Genomic DNA, 16634 nt, shown 5'->3' with positions numbered 1-16634 from the left:
ACAGTGAACATAAAGGAATATGTGGTCTAAAATTATTAAAAATCATTTTAAAAAAAACCACCCCAAAGCCAACAGCACTTCCTTCCCTTGTTTCTCCTCTCACCCCACAAAACCACTTAGTATCTTAGCTGCAACAGGCACAAATTTTATTCAAATGGTTTCACTCTTGCCTTGCTTGTCCTGACAGCAAGGGCAGAAAGATCTGTATTATCTGAGCATTCTGCTGTAAGTGCCTTTCCGAATTTTTCCAAAATTTAGCTTTGTTATTAATAAAGTCTGCTCTCCATCATTAAAGGACAGCCCCATTTGAGTTACATAGCAGCAGCCACAAGATACTGAAGTTTCTGCTGCAGAGACAAGACTTTGTAGGTGGAAGCAGTCATCAACCCTAGTCTGCCTGTTTCAGGTACAGAAAGGGATGCAATACATACTTCATCACTGAGTTACAGCATGTACATGGATGTACCTAAAATAAAGTTTAAGATTTAAGTCATAAATTCTGTTGTGAAGGTATATTGAAAGTACATTGAAAAGTATACACCCCAGTCCACACCCTTACGCTGATTCTCCTTAGATAAAACGAGATGTACACAGAGCTTATTCTGCCTTTTAAGGTTGCAGAGGAAGAGGTGTGCTGCCCTAAAACAATAGAGCAATTACTCATTTTCTGAATAAGCCTCACTTGTTTAGGAACAGTACCTCTGTCACTGGCATTCTGGAATTGTGACATTATTGGTTTCTTTAAAAAAATCCAAAACCACAACAACAGGTGCATGGCTTGAATTGTGAAAACTGACTTCACCACTGACATTGCAATGAAAATACCTTTTACTTTTACTAGTATATTAAGAGAACAATCAACAACAGATGAGGAAAACTCAAGTATTCTATGTGTGGTTCAGCAACCCATTGTTTAACTAAGTCCACTTACAAAACAAATTTTGCCTTTACGCTGTGTGCTACTTTACAATAACTAAACCCATATATTTTGAACCTAAATTATAAGACCATTCATTATTGTAACATTTTAAAATAAGAATACCAATATAACTTAAAATATAGCATTAATCAAGACTAGTCAGGTAGCTGGTGGCTCTATGATGCACATTCTGCTTTTTCAGAAGGAATCTTCTGCCTACAAACAGTACCTTAACATAAGAAATATTATGCTTTTTCAGAGCCATGAGACTTCAGTTTCTCAAGTTGTTTTCTTTCTAGATAGTTTTACCCATACAGATTCCTTTCTTTTAGGTTACGAAAGGATGAGTTTGCCAGGAGGTACACAACTCAGAGCATCCAGAAACTACCACTGGTTATTCTGTATTTTTCTCTCCAAAAGGAAAAGCAGACAGTTTTACCTACCACCAAGTAGATAAAAACTTACATGTTCACAGAGACCTGACCAAACAACAACATACAGTAGTCACAACTTTCAATCCTAATCCCCAAGAAACCTAAAGCAGACAATTAGACAAAATTTTACTTGAAGCTCAGGTTCACAGAGTATGGTTTTGGGGTGTTTTTTTTCAGTTGTTGTTTTGTTACCATTTTGGGCTTTTTTTTATTTATTTCCATGGATGTTTTACATGCCAAGAGAGCAGAAGCAGCAAGAAAATTTGTACTCAGATCTTAAAGCTATTGTGTTCACAGAATGAACTATGGCTGTGACAGTTGTCAGTAACAGTGCATCACAGGGAGAAGATTCTTTGACCAGTGAAGAACTTCACTCTTCACTGCAAAGACATCTATACAGCTTGTTGAAGAACACAAAGCAACTGGCATAACAAGTTACCAGTTTTTGAAGAAGGATTTGGAGCATCAAGTTGATTTTCTTGTGCTTTAGTGAATTCAGGCAGTTCAGAGTCCTAGGAACAGAGCTGAAAAGCAGCAACTCTTCCTTTGAGCTGCTAAACTCCAAGCTTAGCTCATACAGAATCAGATTTTAACTCTGAATTCACCTTTTACTAAGGGAAAAAATGAGTAAGCCTCACATGAAAGATGACATGCCACAAAGTAAAATTAATACACATACCAGGAGAAAATTGGCATTTCTAAGGCTCAGAGTGGAGCCTGAAATTTAACCTATATTAGAAACTGTTTTGCTTCAATGATATGAACAATTCCTGTCTATTTAAGAATATGCTATTATTTAAGAATATGCTTTAAGAACAGCACTTTTTCTTCTTCAAACAAGAAAAGTCTTATTCTAACATGACATAATAATACTTAATATTTGTATTTCTCTAACTATGTTTTAAAAATATTATACAATATTGGATTTGTGCACTGCTGGACTACAATTTATGTCTGACCCAATGGAGCAAGGAGCACAGATAGAAAATGCTGTTGCATTGATAGGCATGTGTAGTGGCTTAGACTGATCTTACAATTTTATGCCTACTTTAAGCAGGCTTCACGTTTAATCTGTCATAAAGCCTACTGATACAAAGCTCACCCCTCAGTGTTCTTTAAAACAGATTTGAACCAGTAAATCAAGTTTACACTAGATCAGCACTTTATGCCACAGAGCTGTGAAATACTCAATGTGTCCTAGAGCTTGCGTTACTGCATCATAAAACCATGACTTCCAGTTAGTCAGAATTACAACTAAAAGTTACTTTGATTACCATTTTTCCTGGTCTTTTCCTTTCTTACTTCCTCCACCCCACAGTGTCCTTACCAGTTGCTCAGAACAGGCTGTTTACAAGGTGCATGATGAATTATATAAAGGGGAACACACAGGTTAAAGTTTCTAAGGGAGGATATTTTTAACCCAGACTGGTTCTCTCCATTCAGTTCAACATGCAATCCTATAAACAGCTGCAGCCACACAACCAATGGGTCTGCCTGCGAGCAAAACTACAGTGTGCCTATTTTTAAAATAAATTATTAAAGCTGAACACTGAAGAGTGTTTCAGTATATTAAACAGTACCTGACAGAATTTTATAAGTCTGAACTGACCAGACAGGCAACAAACTGCAATCTGGTTCAACATTTCTAAACCTCTAAGGGTAATTTCTCAGCACCCATGAGATAAGAACAGGAAAGAAAGTGCAAGATCTACAATTCACTTCTCACTCATCTGAGTGGAATTCTTTAGGGCCCAAAATGTGTGGCTTAAATAATGGAAGTGCAAACTAGAGGTGAGAAGCTGCTTTTATATATACAGAATGCTCTGAAGCAGTAGTAACCCAGATCCATCTTCCAATTAAAAGCCAAACAAAGGTAAACATGTAAACAGCTTTAAAGCCTAGTCTTCTCTTAAATAAAATACATTGAAATCTGTAGCATCTGAAATATAAATAAGAAAAAAGCTAGACTATAAATTTCAGATACTATAAACCTCAGTAACATCAGCTACTTTGTGATTTCCACAACTATGCTCTGCCCATCCCTCGCAAAGCACTGTTTGGTGTAAAACCAAGTTATCTATATACACAAAAAATGCAGAGGAAAAAAACCACTCATCTCACAAAATGAACAAAAATACTGAAAACTACTTTGCCTCCTATTTTTTTGTACAAAAACATACAATATAAGTTTCAGCAGAGGCAAAAGCAATATACTGCACTGTTGAACTTAAAGAACCTGCCTTTAAACATGAGGAAAAAAACCCGTTTACCTGTTGCTTCTGGTAGGCTGTGTTCGGGTTAATTTTGGACTCCAAAAGTAGAGAGCCTAGAAAAAAAAAGTACCATGTTATTTACACATGTAGGATCACTCTTTCCCCCAGTACCTATTAACACCTTTTCTCCCAACAATAAGCCTGCTAAACCCATGCTCTACAGTTCAACTTCATTTTTCCTCTAAGATATTTTTCATATTGTACAGAACATTCAGAAGTGTTTGAAGCCTGGATTTTTAACCTCTTTCTTATTCTCAGGAATGACCTCCATGGAACATTTCTTAGATATTATAAAGTTTGCAACAAATCAGCACACAAAAGCATCACAACTGCATTCCATAGATCATTCACTGCAGTTTTGTACAAAGTTTGCTAATCATGTGGTATTTGTTCTTGAAGTTCAGCTAAAACACTTAAATCAGTTTGCTGGGAAGCATACCTAGAGACTAATGCTTAGAGCAGCCTCCATTGTGACTGCTAATAACAAAAATCTTTAGATATTATAATCTTTGGAACAATGGTTTCACTGCAACTTATACAGATTTAAGACCCAGAACAGAAATCTTGTTCTAATGTCAGTGCTTTCTTGGCCTCTCTTTTATGTAAACATTACTGCTAACACATCTCATTTAAATGGTTTGGAGGGGAGGGCTGATCTAAGTGAAAAAAACACTTAAAAATGCTTTTATTTTGGGGGCAACCATTCCCCCCATCCACCTTTCTGCTCAGCTGCACAAATGTCAGAGCATGAGGAACTCTTTACAGCCATGAGATCAATTTATGTATCTGCAGAACTTCACTCAACATACTCAAACAAATATTGATAAATTAACTTAAAAAGTCAGTTTTGTAATTAAGCCATAAGGCTGCAAGTACCTATAAACAGGCATCAATCCATTTATTTACCTGCTTAAATTTATTATTTAAGTCCAAACTTCTCAGTTTCTTAACTATTGCCCTAAGGCAGTTTTATATTACCAGAGTACTTTTCAAACATCCTCACAAAAATCTACACTAATGAAAAACTAAAATCCTTCAACAACCTCCAATATAAAAGCCTGGAAACTTGGAAGACATGACAAAAAAATTACTTGGATTTGAAAAGTATACTTGGAAAACTGTACTTCCAAATCTCACAGCAGAATCAACGATTAGTGGTTTTCACTATCTGAAGAATATATCAGTTATAAAATCCACAGCAAAAAAATATCCCAAACCAGTGTTTGCTTACCAAGTATCCCCAATGCCATGGGTTTCATTTATTAAAAATATCCACACTCATTTAATGAGGAATCCCTACTCACTAATAGAACAGTTTGGTCTGGATGGAACCTTTTAAGATATTCTAGTTCCTAACCCTCTTCAATGAGCACAGACATCTTCACCCAGATAAGGTTGCCCAGCATCCCATCCAACTTGATAATGAATTTTTCCAGGGATATGGGGCACCTACCATCTCTCTGGGCAAAATGTGCCAGTGCTTCACAACCCTCACAGTAAAAAAAAAAAATATCTTCCTTGTATATAAGCCTAAATTTGCCCTCTTTTCATTTAAAACCATTACCTGGTGCCCTACTGAAACAGGCATTACTAAAAAGACTGTCCCCATCTTTCTTACAACCTTTAAATCTCAAAAGGCTGCAATAAGGTCTTCCTGGAGACTTCTCTTTCACAGGTTAAACAACTCCAACTCTCTCAGCCTGGTTTCCTAGAAGTGCTTCAGCCTCCTCATCATTTTTGTGTCCTTCCTCTGGACCCACTCCAACAGGGCCATGAATTTCTTGTGCTGGGGATCAGAGAGCTAGGCACAGTCCTCCAGATGGGGTCTCATCAGAGCAAAGGGGCGGAATCACCTCTCTTTACCTACTGGCCTTGCTTCTTTTGATGCAGCCTAGAATACGGTCAGCTTTCTGGGCTCTAAGTGCTCACTGACAACTCATGCCCAGAATTTCATCAAGCAGCACCCCTGAGGCCTCCTCCATAGGGCTGCTCTCAATCCCTTAACCTTTCAGCCTCTATTCATACCAGGGATTTGCCCCAACTCAGGTGTAGGACCTTGAACCTCTCATTGCTGAACCTCATGAGGTTCACATGGGCCCACTTCTCAAGCTTGTCCAGGTCCCTCTGAATTGCATCCTGTCCCTTGGGCATGTCAACCGCATCACTCAGGTTGGTGTTATCTGCAATTTGCTGAAGATGCACTTGATCCCACTGTTTATGTCATTGATAAAGATCTTAGACTGGAGGAGGGGTGAGGAGAGAAACTGAAGAATCAGATTACAGAACTTCACTTGCTGAAAAAGTGGTGTACCATTAAACAAAATTACATAAATATCCAAGCAGTATGCTGTCTCATAAGAGATTATTACTTCCTGAATTTAAGAGCTTTACCAAGGATTTTTATATTCTTTAGCTTACTATGTATGTGATAAAATACCCACTTATTTTTTCATTAACAAAGTGACTTACCTGTGATGGCTGCCTCTTTTAAGTCTATTCTACAAGTATCCTTCACAAATGAAACTGGCTTGAGAAGCTACCACTGTCTCAACTGCTCCCGCAGCAAGAGCTGTTTACAAACTGAGATACAATCCAACAACAGAACTGAACTAAACAGCCCTCAAGGGAAAACAAGACAACAAAAAAGCAAGCTCCCCCAATACCTTGTATACTACCCATTCCTTTTTTTTTTTTTTTTAAAAAAAAGTTTTCCAGTTTTCTTACCTGCAATAACACTGTTAACAAAAGAAGCTTACTTAACAGTGACAACACAACTAAAGAAAAACAAATTTAAAAAAAAAATCACAAACATAGAGCAGGACAAAGAGAAAACATCTAAGAGGAACTTTACTGATGGGTCAAATACACTGTGGTACTCAGGCCATAGTCTCAAGCTTCAAATTTTGGGTGTGCCTAGTGAAATCTGAATTTCCTCATTCCCATTTCTACAATCACCAGTGATAGGCAGTACTTCACTTCAACCTTACTTTCAGTTTCAGAACCTCAGCCTCAACTACAGGAAGTGTAGAAGTATTATTTTGTCCTATTAATTTAGTTGACCAACTTCTAGCAAGTCTTTACTGTCTCTTTTTAATAACAGCAAATATGAATTACAATCTCATAAGAATTAAAAGCAAGTGATAATTTCTATGTACTTTAAGTGTGGAACACAGATCTACAGACATGGAAGTTAGCAAAATATCACATGCAACTTGAATGCCACATTTGACAAAATATGTTCAAAAAGGTAAACTTGAAAAAAAATGGAGACATTTCATCTTCCAGGCTCAAAGCAGACACTAGAGAATGACCTCTTTACTAGACTTACCACAAAAGAGAATTTTTTCTTCTCAACTAAACCTGACGCTTGCAGGAAAGACAAATCAAGCCTTATAAGGCTTGACTTACTTCTCATTACCACATGATGGAACTTATTCCTCACCATTCCAAACAGTACCTAGTACAATGTGAATTTGGAGATGAAAACGTTACTAAAACATTTCATTACAATGAAAACATTATTAAAGTGCACTCTATCTATAACTGCCCCAAATCCAAGGGCTGAACATCTCAAAATCAATGACTGTTCTACTAGCTAGTTCAGTGAGCTTATTTTCATACAGTAAATTTTGCAGCATCAGGCCCCTGGCCTATTATGAGGCAGGCATAGGCCTCTGTAACTTGCTTTTGGGAACCAGGCAACAGTAACACAAATATACCCTTTACAAAAAGGTTACAGAAATTCAACATACTGCAAATTAAGTTCTTCTCTATTCAAAGACTGTATCAGCTTTAATTCCTAAATATATTTCAATATGCTTACTCTTCATCATAAACAACTACTTTCTATGTATGTATTTTCCTCTTGGTATTTTCCTAGATTATGTTAAGAATATCCAGTTTACTTTATAAAAATACACCAAAAAAAAAAAATTCATCTTCATTGACCCGATGACTCTACTCAAAGTTAGATTAAGACCTGAAAATTCACCTTAAGATACAGTTTTGATAACCCTCCAAAATTATGCAGATGTAGTTATTTTCTAAATTATAGCCCTGAATGAATTTGAAAGGGTAACTGCAATACATTGGTGCCAGAAAGTAACACCTGAAACCACCTATAATGAGGAAAACACTGATTTGCAGAATTCTGTTATTTGCCACTGTAGTGCAGTGTAGCACAGCTGGGTTTTTTTTGTTAGTATAATAACCCTGTTCTGTGCTGTGAAAAAAATGCATGTATAAGGAAAAGATTTGCTCAAAAGAGATTACATCCAGATATACAATGCTGTTGTCAGAGATAATTAGAGAACCATCAAATATCCCAATTCGTAGCCTTTAACAACAAATCTGCAGACTTGTTTACATATACACATGTGGAGGAGACCTGCTGATACAGAATACTGCTCCTCTCCCACCGAATTGTTTTGTGGATTCTTCTTCAAAAGGACAAAAGGTACAGCGTCACTCATTACTCTTCATCAGTACAAACATGTTGATGCTTAAATGGAAATATCAATTCAAGAGACATTCCCCCCCCCCGAGATCTACATAGAAGTTTAACTTCTGCAACCAGCTCAGCTGCTTCTGAATCACAGGAATCAATCCACAGAACTGGATTAAGAAGCAGCTCAAACCAAGGTTCAAGAAGACCTGAAGGATCAGACCCCAATATTAGAGAAGACTGATCCAGTTGAGTATAAAACCACAAAATTTTCTGTGTTGCTTTCCTAAAATCAGATAAAACCAATTCCTTTAGCTCGAGGAAGGTAAAGCAAACTTAAGTCAAATTTTGGCAAACCTCCTGCCAGTATTACAGGATTATTGGTACCTAGTCTAAAGAAGCAGAGTGGATGTCTACCCTGTGGTACAAGTCATTAACACACAGCATTAAGAAGTGGCAAACTGAAACTTGTGAACAGAAGTCCCCAGACAGCTCCTTAAAGACAGCTGGTAAATGCAGCCTCCAAAGGGGAGTTCACTTTGGCTTATCAAAAAGTTTAGTTACAGGACTAGTAAGCTTTAATTAAAAGTTTAAGCCTTCAAATTCACACAAGTTAGCTTAACAGAAAATTTCATTTGAGAGGTCACTGCAGTCATCTGGTCTCAAAACAAACTAAAAGCTACCTGAATTCATGCAGTGAAAATCTACATGTGTACATAGATGTTTTAAGAATGAAGCCGGCCACAGCAGCCTAAAATTGCATGTCAGAAACAGGTAAGAAATCAAAGGCTTCCTAATATACACAGAATGTGAAAGGTGATAATTTGTAAGAAAATATTTTAATATTGCTCTGCTAAATTCAAGTGGAACACACTGTAGCTAGAAATCACAGAAAAAAATTTCAGTTAAAAGAAAAAAATTAACAGTTTAAGCATAAAATAATACAATTCCTTACTACAAAGCATAATATATCTCATCAGAAAACAGCTAATATTATTTTATTGCTATAACAGATCACTGGAAATTGCCTGCAATGACTATTAATATTTAGTGCCTGGGAGCTTTAACATCTCTGATAGCAATACAAATTACTCATCTGCTCTAAATTCTTTTTAAGATGTTGTCAAGAAAAACCAACCCAAGAAAAAAACCAAGCCAGTCATATAGATAAAAAAGTTGCACTCTTATTTGGTTCTTACTGCTCTAATTCCAGATTATAGTTTACCTTGGACTTGGCATACTGATTATAGTTTCCTTATCTAAACACTCTGACCCTGCAATAAAATCTCAGCCACTTGTAAAGCAGCCATGGGCCTGCATCAAGCCACAGCTGTACAATCAAAAGGCTGAACTATGTGCTAGGCCACAGCGGTAAGCCAATGAACTGGGCTGCTCCTCTTGTAATTCCGCTGCTGCTCTATGCACAGCCGAACTGGCCCTTTAACAGGAGTGAGAATTTCCCATACAGAGCAGAAACTCCCGCGGACATTCCCCACCACCACCCCCACTAAGGAAACGGAGCCCTCAACTTCAGCCTGATCCCGAGGTTCTCAGTCAGCTTCCTGAAGCCAGTAAGAACATGCCTGCCTGAACGGGATGAATCTCGGCTCAAACGCTAAGAAAAGCGGATTTAGAAAAGGAGGAAGGAAGAAGTTTCATTGTAGAATGAGGAGGAGCTGACGAAGAAAGACAATACAAGAACGCTTTGGAAACATGGAGGCAAATGGCGCAGAGGTCAGGCTCCCAACACTTGCATGTTTTGAAAGCGCAAAAAAATTTTAAAAAATCAGTCAGCTACTTCATTTAGTCCAAACAGCATGTGACAGAACACACAAATTGCACAGTACCCAGAACACAAGTCTGCTTTACCTTTTCCAAACCATTTGCTCACATGCAAAAAATGTCTGCATTTGCCTTCAAAATTAATGCACAAAAAACCTGACATTGGGAGTAAACAAAATATACATAAAATTTTATGAGCTGTTTACACAACCACGTTAGAACAACTAGCCTATTAATAGAATGCACATTTACCCAGGACTGATACTACCTACTAAATTAAGACCTTAAGCTCTGCTTATTATTCAGTGCTCTTTAAGTGTATGTATCCTGCTTGAGAGAAACCTGATGTACGTATCCTATTAAGTATATTTCTCTGTATTAGGTGCAGTTTGTAAGTCTGAGCCAGTTCTGCTTTGCTTAGATCATCTTAGCTATGTAATACAAAGTATAACTTCATCTTTGTTTTGGGATCATTTATACCAATTTTTATTTTCCATTCTTACAGATGTTTCTTTAAAACAAATAAGCTGGCAACAAAAGTCCAATTCAGGTTCTAATCAGTCTTAAGCACATATATCCCACTGGAAGTCAATAGAGGGATTTTACTTTGAATGAGCTATTTCTCTACAAGCAGGTAAAGAACTACAGTTCTTTTACTTTCTTTTCTAAGATTTAAAAAAAAAAATAAATCAGTAGATTGTATAGTGCGTATAAGGCATGACGTATTTTTAAACATAAACACGGCAGCCATGTAGACAGCCAGGACTATCTAAAACAAAATACTGTCAAGATAAGCCTAAAAATTTAGTGATAACCCCCTTTTTACTTCCCTCCCTCATGTTGAAATTAAAGTAAGCCTATTTCCATTTTGAATGTTTTCTCTTACACTATGTACTTGGACAAACTATACATGCATCTTCAGTGTAAAATAGACAAAATCAAGCATGAATTTAACCTCAAGTATCAAGAAGCTACAAAACCCTGAGATTCATACTTATCAGAAGCTCAATTAAGAAAATTATGCTCAGATGAAAGTTTGATACTTCCATAAAAGTGAATGATCTTTGCTGCAGAGATTATTGTAATTTGTAAAAACTTTCTCAAACAGTAAGGTTTAAGTTCTTTTTCCTAATTCTCACAATAAAAAAGCCAAATAAAAAAAATTACTATTGACAGATCTAGAAGTCACTGGATACAGTAGCCATATATCTAATGAAGTAGTAAGTCATGCACTAACAGACTTCACTAGCAAAATGGTATGTTAGATATTGCAAAGTATACATTTTAAAATCTACTCGAATCACAACAGTCATGGACTTACTTAACCAATAATCAAGACGAACCCAAATGTTGCTAGAGGGGTACATACTACTACTAAACCTATACTATTGTCGTATGTTGTCAGAAAATGTGAAGGAAGTTGGTAATGCATCATTTCACATTTATTACATTTACATTTATCTTTTTTACAGGAAGATCTAGAACTACTGAAGAACTGAGAACTACCATTTCATAGAAAAAAAGCATCTCTGAAAATACTCTTCTGTCCATTGTATTCTTTATTACTGTAACAATTGTACTTTTATAACTGTTGATAGCTTTTAGAATGTCTTGCATAATTCTTGTTATTATAGAAAAGGAGAGGGGAATACATAAGAGAGTGCAAGCCACCTAATGACTAAAAATTAATACTAAAAAAAATTAAGTCTACGTTTTGAACAAGTCCTTTCATTAGAGGATTGTTTCCAGAAACATCTAAGGAAGGATACATCACAACGCTCAGTTTTGAAATTGGAGAGCACTAGGCATCTAGTAATAGATCAACAGATATCCAGACCCATACAAGACTTACAAGATCTGGAAGTGTTTTGTATGCAACACTGTATTCACTATGAATCAAGTGCCTACTATGAGAGCACTTGATGGCAATCTTCCGTTTCTTTCACTTAGCCTAGTATAAACTAACCACGGTATGTGCCTCCTTGCTTTTAGAAATAACATTTGAATTAGACAGCAAAACATTAAGGCTACAGACAAAAGGCCAGCCCAGCTCCTTTTCTGGGTAGGATGAGGAAAGACTGTACCATCAGACACACACACTTACCATCGCTCTCTGCCCTGACTAGCAGGGACATGCCCTTCAGTCTCTCCACGTAGCAAGAGGACACATGCCCTGTGCCTCGATCATCCCACTGGCGGTCCTCGTTTAGCGTGTAAACCTTCACCCTCCGCCGGGTGTCAGTCATCCTGCCGCCTGCCCCACCACAGCCACCACTCTGGCTTGCAGTTGCTAGAGAAGCAGGAGGTTGGTCGGGGGCTATGCCCCCCTCAAACGAGGGGAGCAGGAAAGAAGGTCGCAGACCCACAGGGGCACGCCAAGTGAGCTGCTCTTATTCCTCTTCAGTGCTCCAACGGGACCCTCATTATCGAGGGTAACACAGGATCAGGGGGCGCAGGGGAAGAGGGGGACAGAAAAGAGGTGAAGATGTGAAAGGGGAGCTGCTCCAGACACAGTCAGGTGCTGCACAAAAGGCCAGTAAGACTATGCAGGGGAGAGCAGCAGAAACGAGAGAGGCTTCTGGCAGGGTGAAGGGCAGACAGGAGAGGCGGTGAAGAAGGGATCCTGGAGAAGCGGATCCACCGGAGTCGAAGCAGCGGTGGACAGCAGATGGCACGGGTGGCAACGGCCGGCCAGGCAGCCCGGGGTGATAGGTGCAGGCGAACCTGGAGGCCGAGGCTCTGCCGAGGAAGGCGGACGGGAGGCTGGCGAAGCCGGGGTGAAGCAGGGTGGGGGAAGGCTGGCGGGAGAGGGGCCGTTCGTCCAAGTCTGGAGCTCGGCTCTATTGTGCAGCAGCTGCTCAGGCCCAAAGCCCCTCACTCGCCGTCCGTCAGCGCGGGGCTTCGAGGAGCCGCCCTCCTTCCCGCCGGGGCTGGCCGTGGCCTGCGGACACTGCCTGTCCCGAGGCGGGATGAAGCGGGTGAGCGAGCTCAATGCCTCGGCTTCCCCATGGGCTCCCGTCACAGGCGGCGGCTTCACTCCCAGCCCGACTACGCCGCCATATTCTTCTTCCTCCTCCTCCTCCTCTTCCTCCCGGTGCAGCGGCGGCTCAGTCCCGACTTCTCAGCGCACCCTGCGACGTGGCTGCGCTCCAGGCACGCAGCAGCCCGGGCGGCAGAGAGGCGCTCTGCCCTGCCGAGGGACGACGGTGCAGTGCAACACGGCCCGTCCAGCCCGACTCCCACCAGCTCCGTCTCCGCCTCAGTCACCGCGCGGCCGCCATCTTGGTTTCACCTCTCACTGGAGGCGCGGGGTCTCCCAGCCAGAGGCGGCACGGGCCGCCCACCAGCATTTAAAGGGCCAGCCGCCCCGAGCGGACAGCGGGTTTGGGGCGGTATCGGTGCTGCCGCCGGGTCCCGCGCGGTACCACCGGCGCCTCTACCCCGCGGCACCGCGCCCAGCGCCACCCCCGCGCAGCGCTCTGCCGGGATTGCACTCTGAGTGCGCGGGTGGGACACGCGTGGGGCCCTGACCAGGCCGTTACCGCGGGCCTAGGGAGCAGAGGGGCGGCCCAGCCCGGCCCAGGGGGACAGCCGCAGAGCCCCCGCTGCCTGCCGCGCCTCTTCCCGCGCTCTTGGCGGCGCCTCGGACCTTACCGGGTGCTGCGGGGCCCGGAGGTGACGGGTACTGCGGCCACGGCGGCGAGGCGGAGTCCGCCGGCAGCCGCCCGTCTGCCGAGGGGTCGAAGGCGCGGCCCCGGGTCCCGCCGCAGCGGGGTCCTCGGGGAGCTGGTCCCGCCCCTCGCCTCCCCGGGCTGCACCGGGGGCCGTGTTTTGGGGTGTTTTTGCTTTGTGAGCACTACTGGGCCTCTTGCAAAGGATTTTTTTTTTTTTTTTTTTTTTTTTTTTTTTCCTGTGCCACACGTTTCTGAGTGGTCCAAAAGTTAAACAGCTTCTGATGGAGCGGCTGTTGGACCTCCACAGGCAAAGATAGGATCTAACAATTGCAGTAACAAACAGAAGCTGTCGAGTCTCTGATTTTGCCACTGCTGCCAATATGTGAGCATATGTTTGACAGATTTCCCTAAAATAGGCAGAAACGCCAGTGGGCTTGGGACCCCACAGACACACCACTGCTTGAGAGTCCATTTCAGAGCCTGTTCTAGGTATGCAATGTACATGGGAACTCACTGCAATTCATATACTCAGATTAATTTTCCTTTTAGACTTCCAAAGAAATATTGATTTGATTTTTTTTTTTTTTTTTTTTTTTTTTTTTTTTTTTTTTTGTCGAGTGAGTTATACTGAAGCTGGTTTGAACAAAAAAACACAAATTATTATCTTTCAACCCAGGATGAATTGCACATCACAATGAATCCTCCAGTCAAGCACCGTTGTCCTTTGTCTCTTATTCTATTTGCCCCATGAGACAAGTGAGCTTCCTTTCTTGATGTGCTCAGGTGGAGCCACTTGGCCCTTGCTTTCTCGCCTGGTTCTGATGCTTAGAGAAAGGTTAAGAATAGAAAGACCTCCAGTATCATCTGGGTGTCCATAATGTAGCTGAAGATATATTGTGCTCAGTTGCTGGCAATATGGTGTTCAGGTCTAATGCAACAGAAGGTTTGGAAAGATTCAGTTGTCACACATCACCTGCACAGAGAGACAGTCATCACCTTCCTTTGGCAGCCCATGCAGCCCCAAAGGGGATACGCCCAGGGAGGTCCTGAGCCAGAATTTCTCTTAGGCAGTTCTGAAGATGGATTTTTGTGACCTCAAAAAAGATTTACATCAAAAAAGATAAGAGGAATATTTGTGGGGCAATTTACAAATTGTACCTTCTTGTGGTTATCAGAGTAAGCAGAGACTACTGTCCACCGTAATTTTGATTCTTTCGGGGGGGGGGTTTTGTGAACTGAAAACCAGAACTTCAATCAAATTTCAGTTTTCCATAGTTGCTTTATGAAAATTTTGAGTTCAACTTTTTTGAATTGGCCTTGTGTTATTTTGATATCAGTCTGAACAATGCTCAGCCAACAACAGTGCCCACTGGTCAGGCTTTATCCTCATTCTTATTGTATTTGGCAAGGGGTTTTATTTTTTCAAACATTTCCACCCCAGTGATTCCAGAAGAAATGTTGGGCACTGAAGGCAACGTCCCATGCTGGAAAGCAGATGTGAAAGAAAACAAACACTCAGTTTATTTTTCTTAGAGTCATGAGTTAGAAGGCAAAAGCATGTCAGGTCACATCTCAGTTCCTGCTCTCCATTTTCAGAGGTTTGAAGGACTGTGTCCAGAAGAAAATATCTTCAGGGATTGTGAGAAGCCATTCTTAACTGAGTTAAAAGAGTCATCTCCCTTAATTACTGTAAATAATAAAGGCCCTTGCCCTGGCAGATGTTTTGGCACACCAGGAACTAAGTAATAAACGAGGAAATGCATTACTGAATAGTTTTAAACTTCTCATATTCATAGGAAAGTAACTATATATGTATCAATTTAATAGTAATCAGCCTAAAATGAGTTTACTTGTGAGAGCTTCTTGAACAGAAGTCAGGATTGAAGAATAAGATAACTTTCTTTTGATAGATGCTGATAAAAAAATTATTCTTATGAAGAACTTCAGATCAGACATGTAATTTGGAATTATGCACTAAAGCATTATTAGAGTTACTAGCAATACTAGCTAGTTATTTGCTGAAAGAAAAAATTTTATTAGTGAAACTAACAGCTTCAGCCTTTATTATGGTAATGATAATTGCTAGAATGAAAATCAGCACTTGCCTGAGTATTTGGAAATGGCTACATTCAGTATGTGCAAACAAGGTTACAACCCATACTATACACACACACACACTGGCTTGTTCCCAAGATGAATATTTTGACTAGTTTCAAAAAAAAAAAAAAAGCCACGGAAAATTAGTGACTGAGTGAAAAGCAAAATTACAGAGAATAACTATCACAGTTGGGGGAGTCTGTAAAGAAGACATCTATAAAGAAGTCAGGATATTGCGATCAAGAAAGACGGGAGATTCAGAAAAAAACATTTCTAGATCAGTGGGGAAGCGGAACACAACAGTTGGAAATAAATACATACAGGAAGCAGGAAAAAAGAGAAACCTGGCAATCATTACAAGTTTTAAAGCGTAGAAAACCAGAGGAGAACATAAAATAAGCATGCGTGACTGGTAGTTTAGAAACTTCTCGATTTTTCTAAATCTTAACTCTATTATCAGCCTATTATATCAATATCTAAAAAAAAATTAATAGATAAAACAAGTAGATCTGTTTAATAAATAAATTTGTTCTACAGTGCCTTCCTGGTCATTATTAAGAAGGATATTGAACAACTTTTATGTCAGAGAACCATTTTTAGGTGCACAGATCCTAAAAACTTGAACTTTAGGTGTCTACATGTGTGATCTCAGGAAGCATGAAATTATATCAATATTTTAATAAACTATAATTTTAATTAAAGTATTGCAGAAATGCTGCAAGACATGAAGACTTGATAAACTATCCAAATCAGACAAGCGAGAACACAGGTAAAAATACAAATTTATCTGATACCAATCACAGGCAAAAAATGGTGATACAGGATGCAATAAAGAATTACACGATGGAAATATAGCAGCAGCTAATATGGCTTTACAGAAAAATTGTCTAATTTCTTGTTAAATTATAAAGTTGCTCATATCATTAATGCTGTGGACATAATATATTTGGATAGTTCTTGGGTATTTTTCTGGAAAGTCGACAATGTATTATGTGAAAGAAGCTCACTTTG

General features: G+C 40.0%; 1 protein-coding gene across 1 annotated transcript in view; it reads right to left on the bottom strand.

Moving 5' to 3' along the window:
• PPP4R3A (protein phosphatase 4 regulatory subunit 3A) overlaps window positions 1–12098 on the bottom strand; it is a 41972-nt gene extending 29874 nt beyond the window's left edge. Inside the window, exons 1-2 of the mRNA XM_071745759.1 lie at window positions 11957–12098; window positions 3624–3679 (exon numbers count right to left, since the gene is read on the bottom strand). Coding sequence (XP_071601860.1) covers window positions 3624–3679; window positions 11957–12098 — 198 coding nt within the window. The remainder of the gene's footprint in view (window positions 1–3623; window positions 3680–11956) is intronic.
• Window positions 12099–16634: the final 4536 nt, after the last annotated feature.

Source organism: Heliangelus exortis, chromosome 5, assembly GCF_036169615.1.
Source record: "Heliangelus exortis chromosome 5, bHelExo1.hap1, whole genome shotgun sequence".
Taxonomy (NCBI): domain Eukaryota; kingdom Metazoa; phylum Chordata; class Aves; order Apodiformes; family Trochilidae; genus Heliangelus; species Heliangelus exortis.
This window is presented reverse-complemented; position numbering and strand designations above follow the sequence as displayed.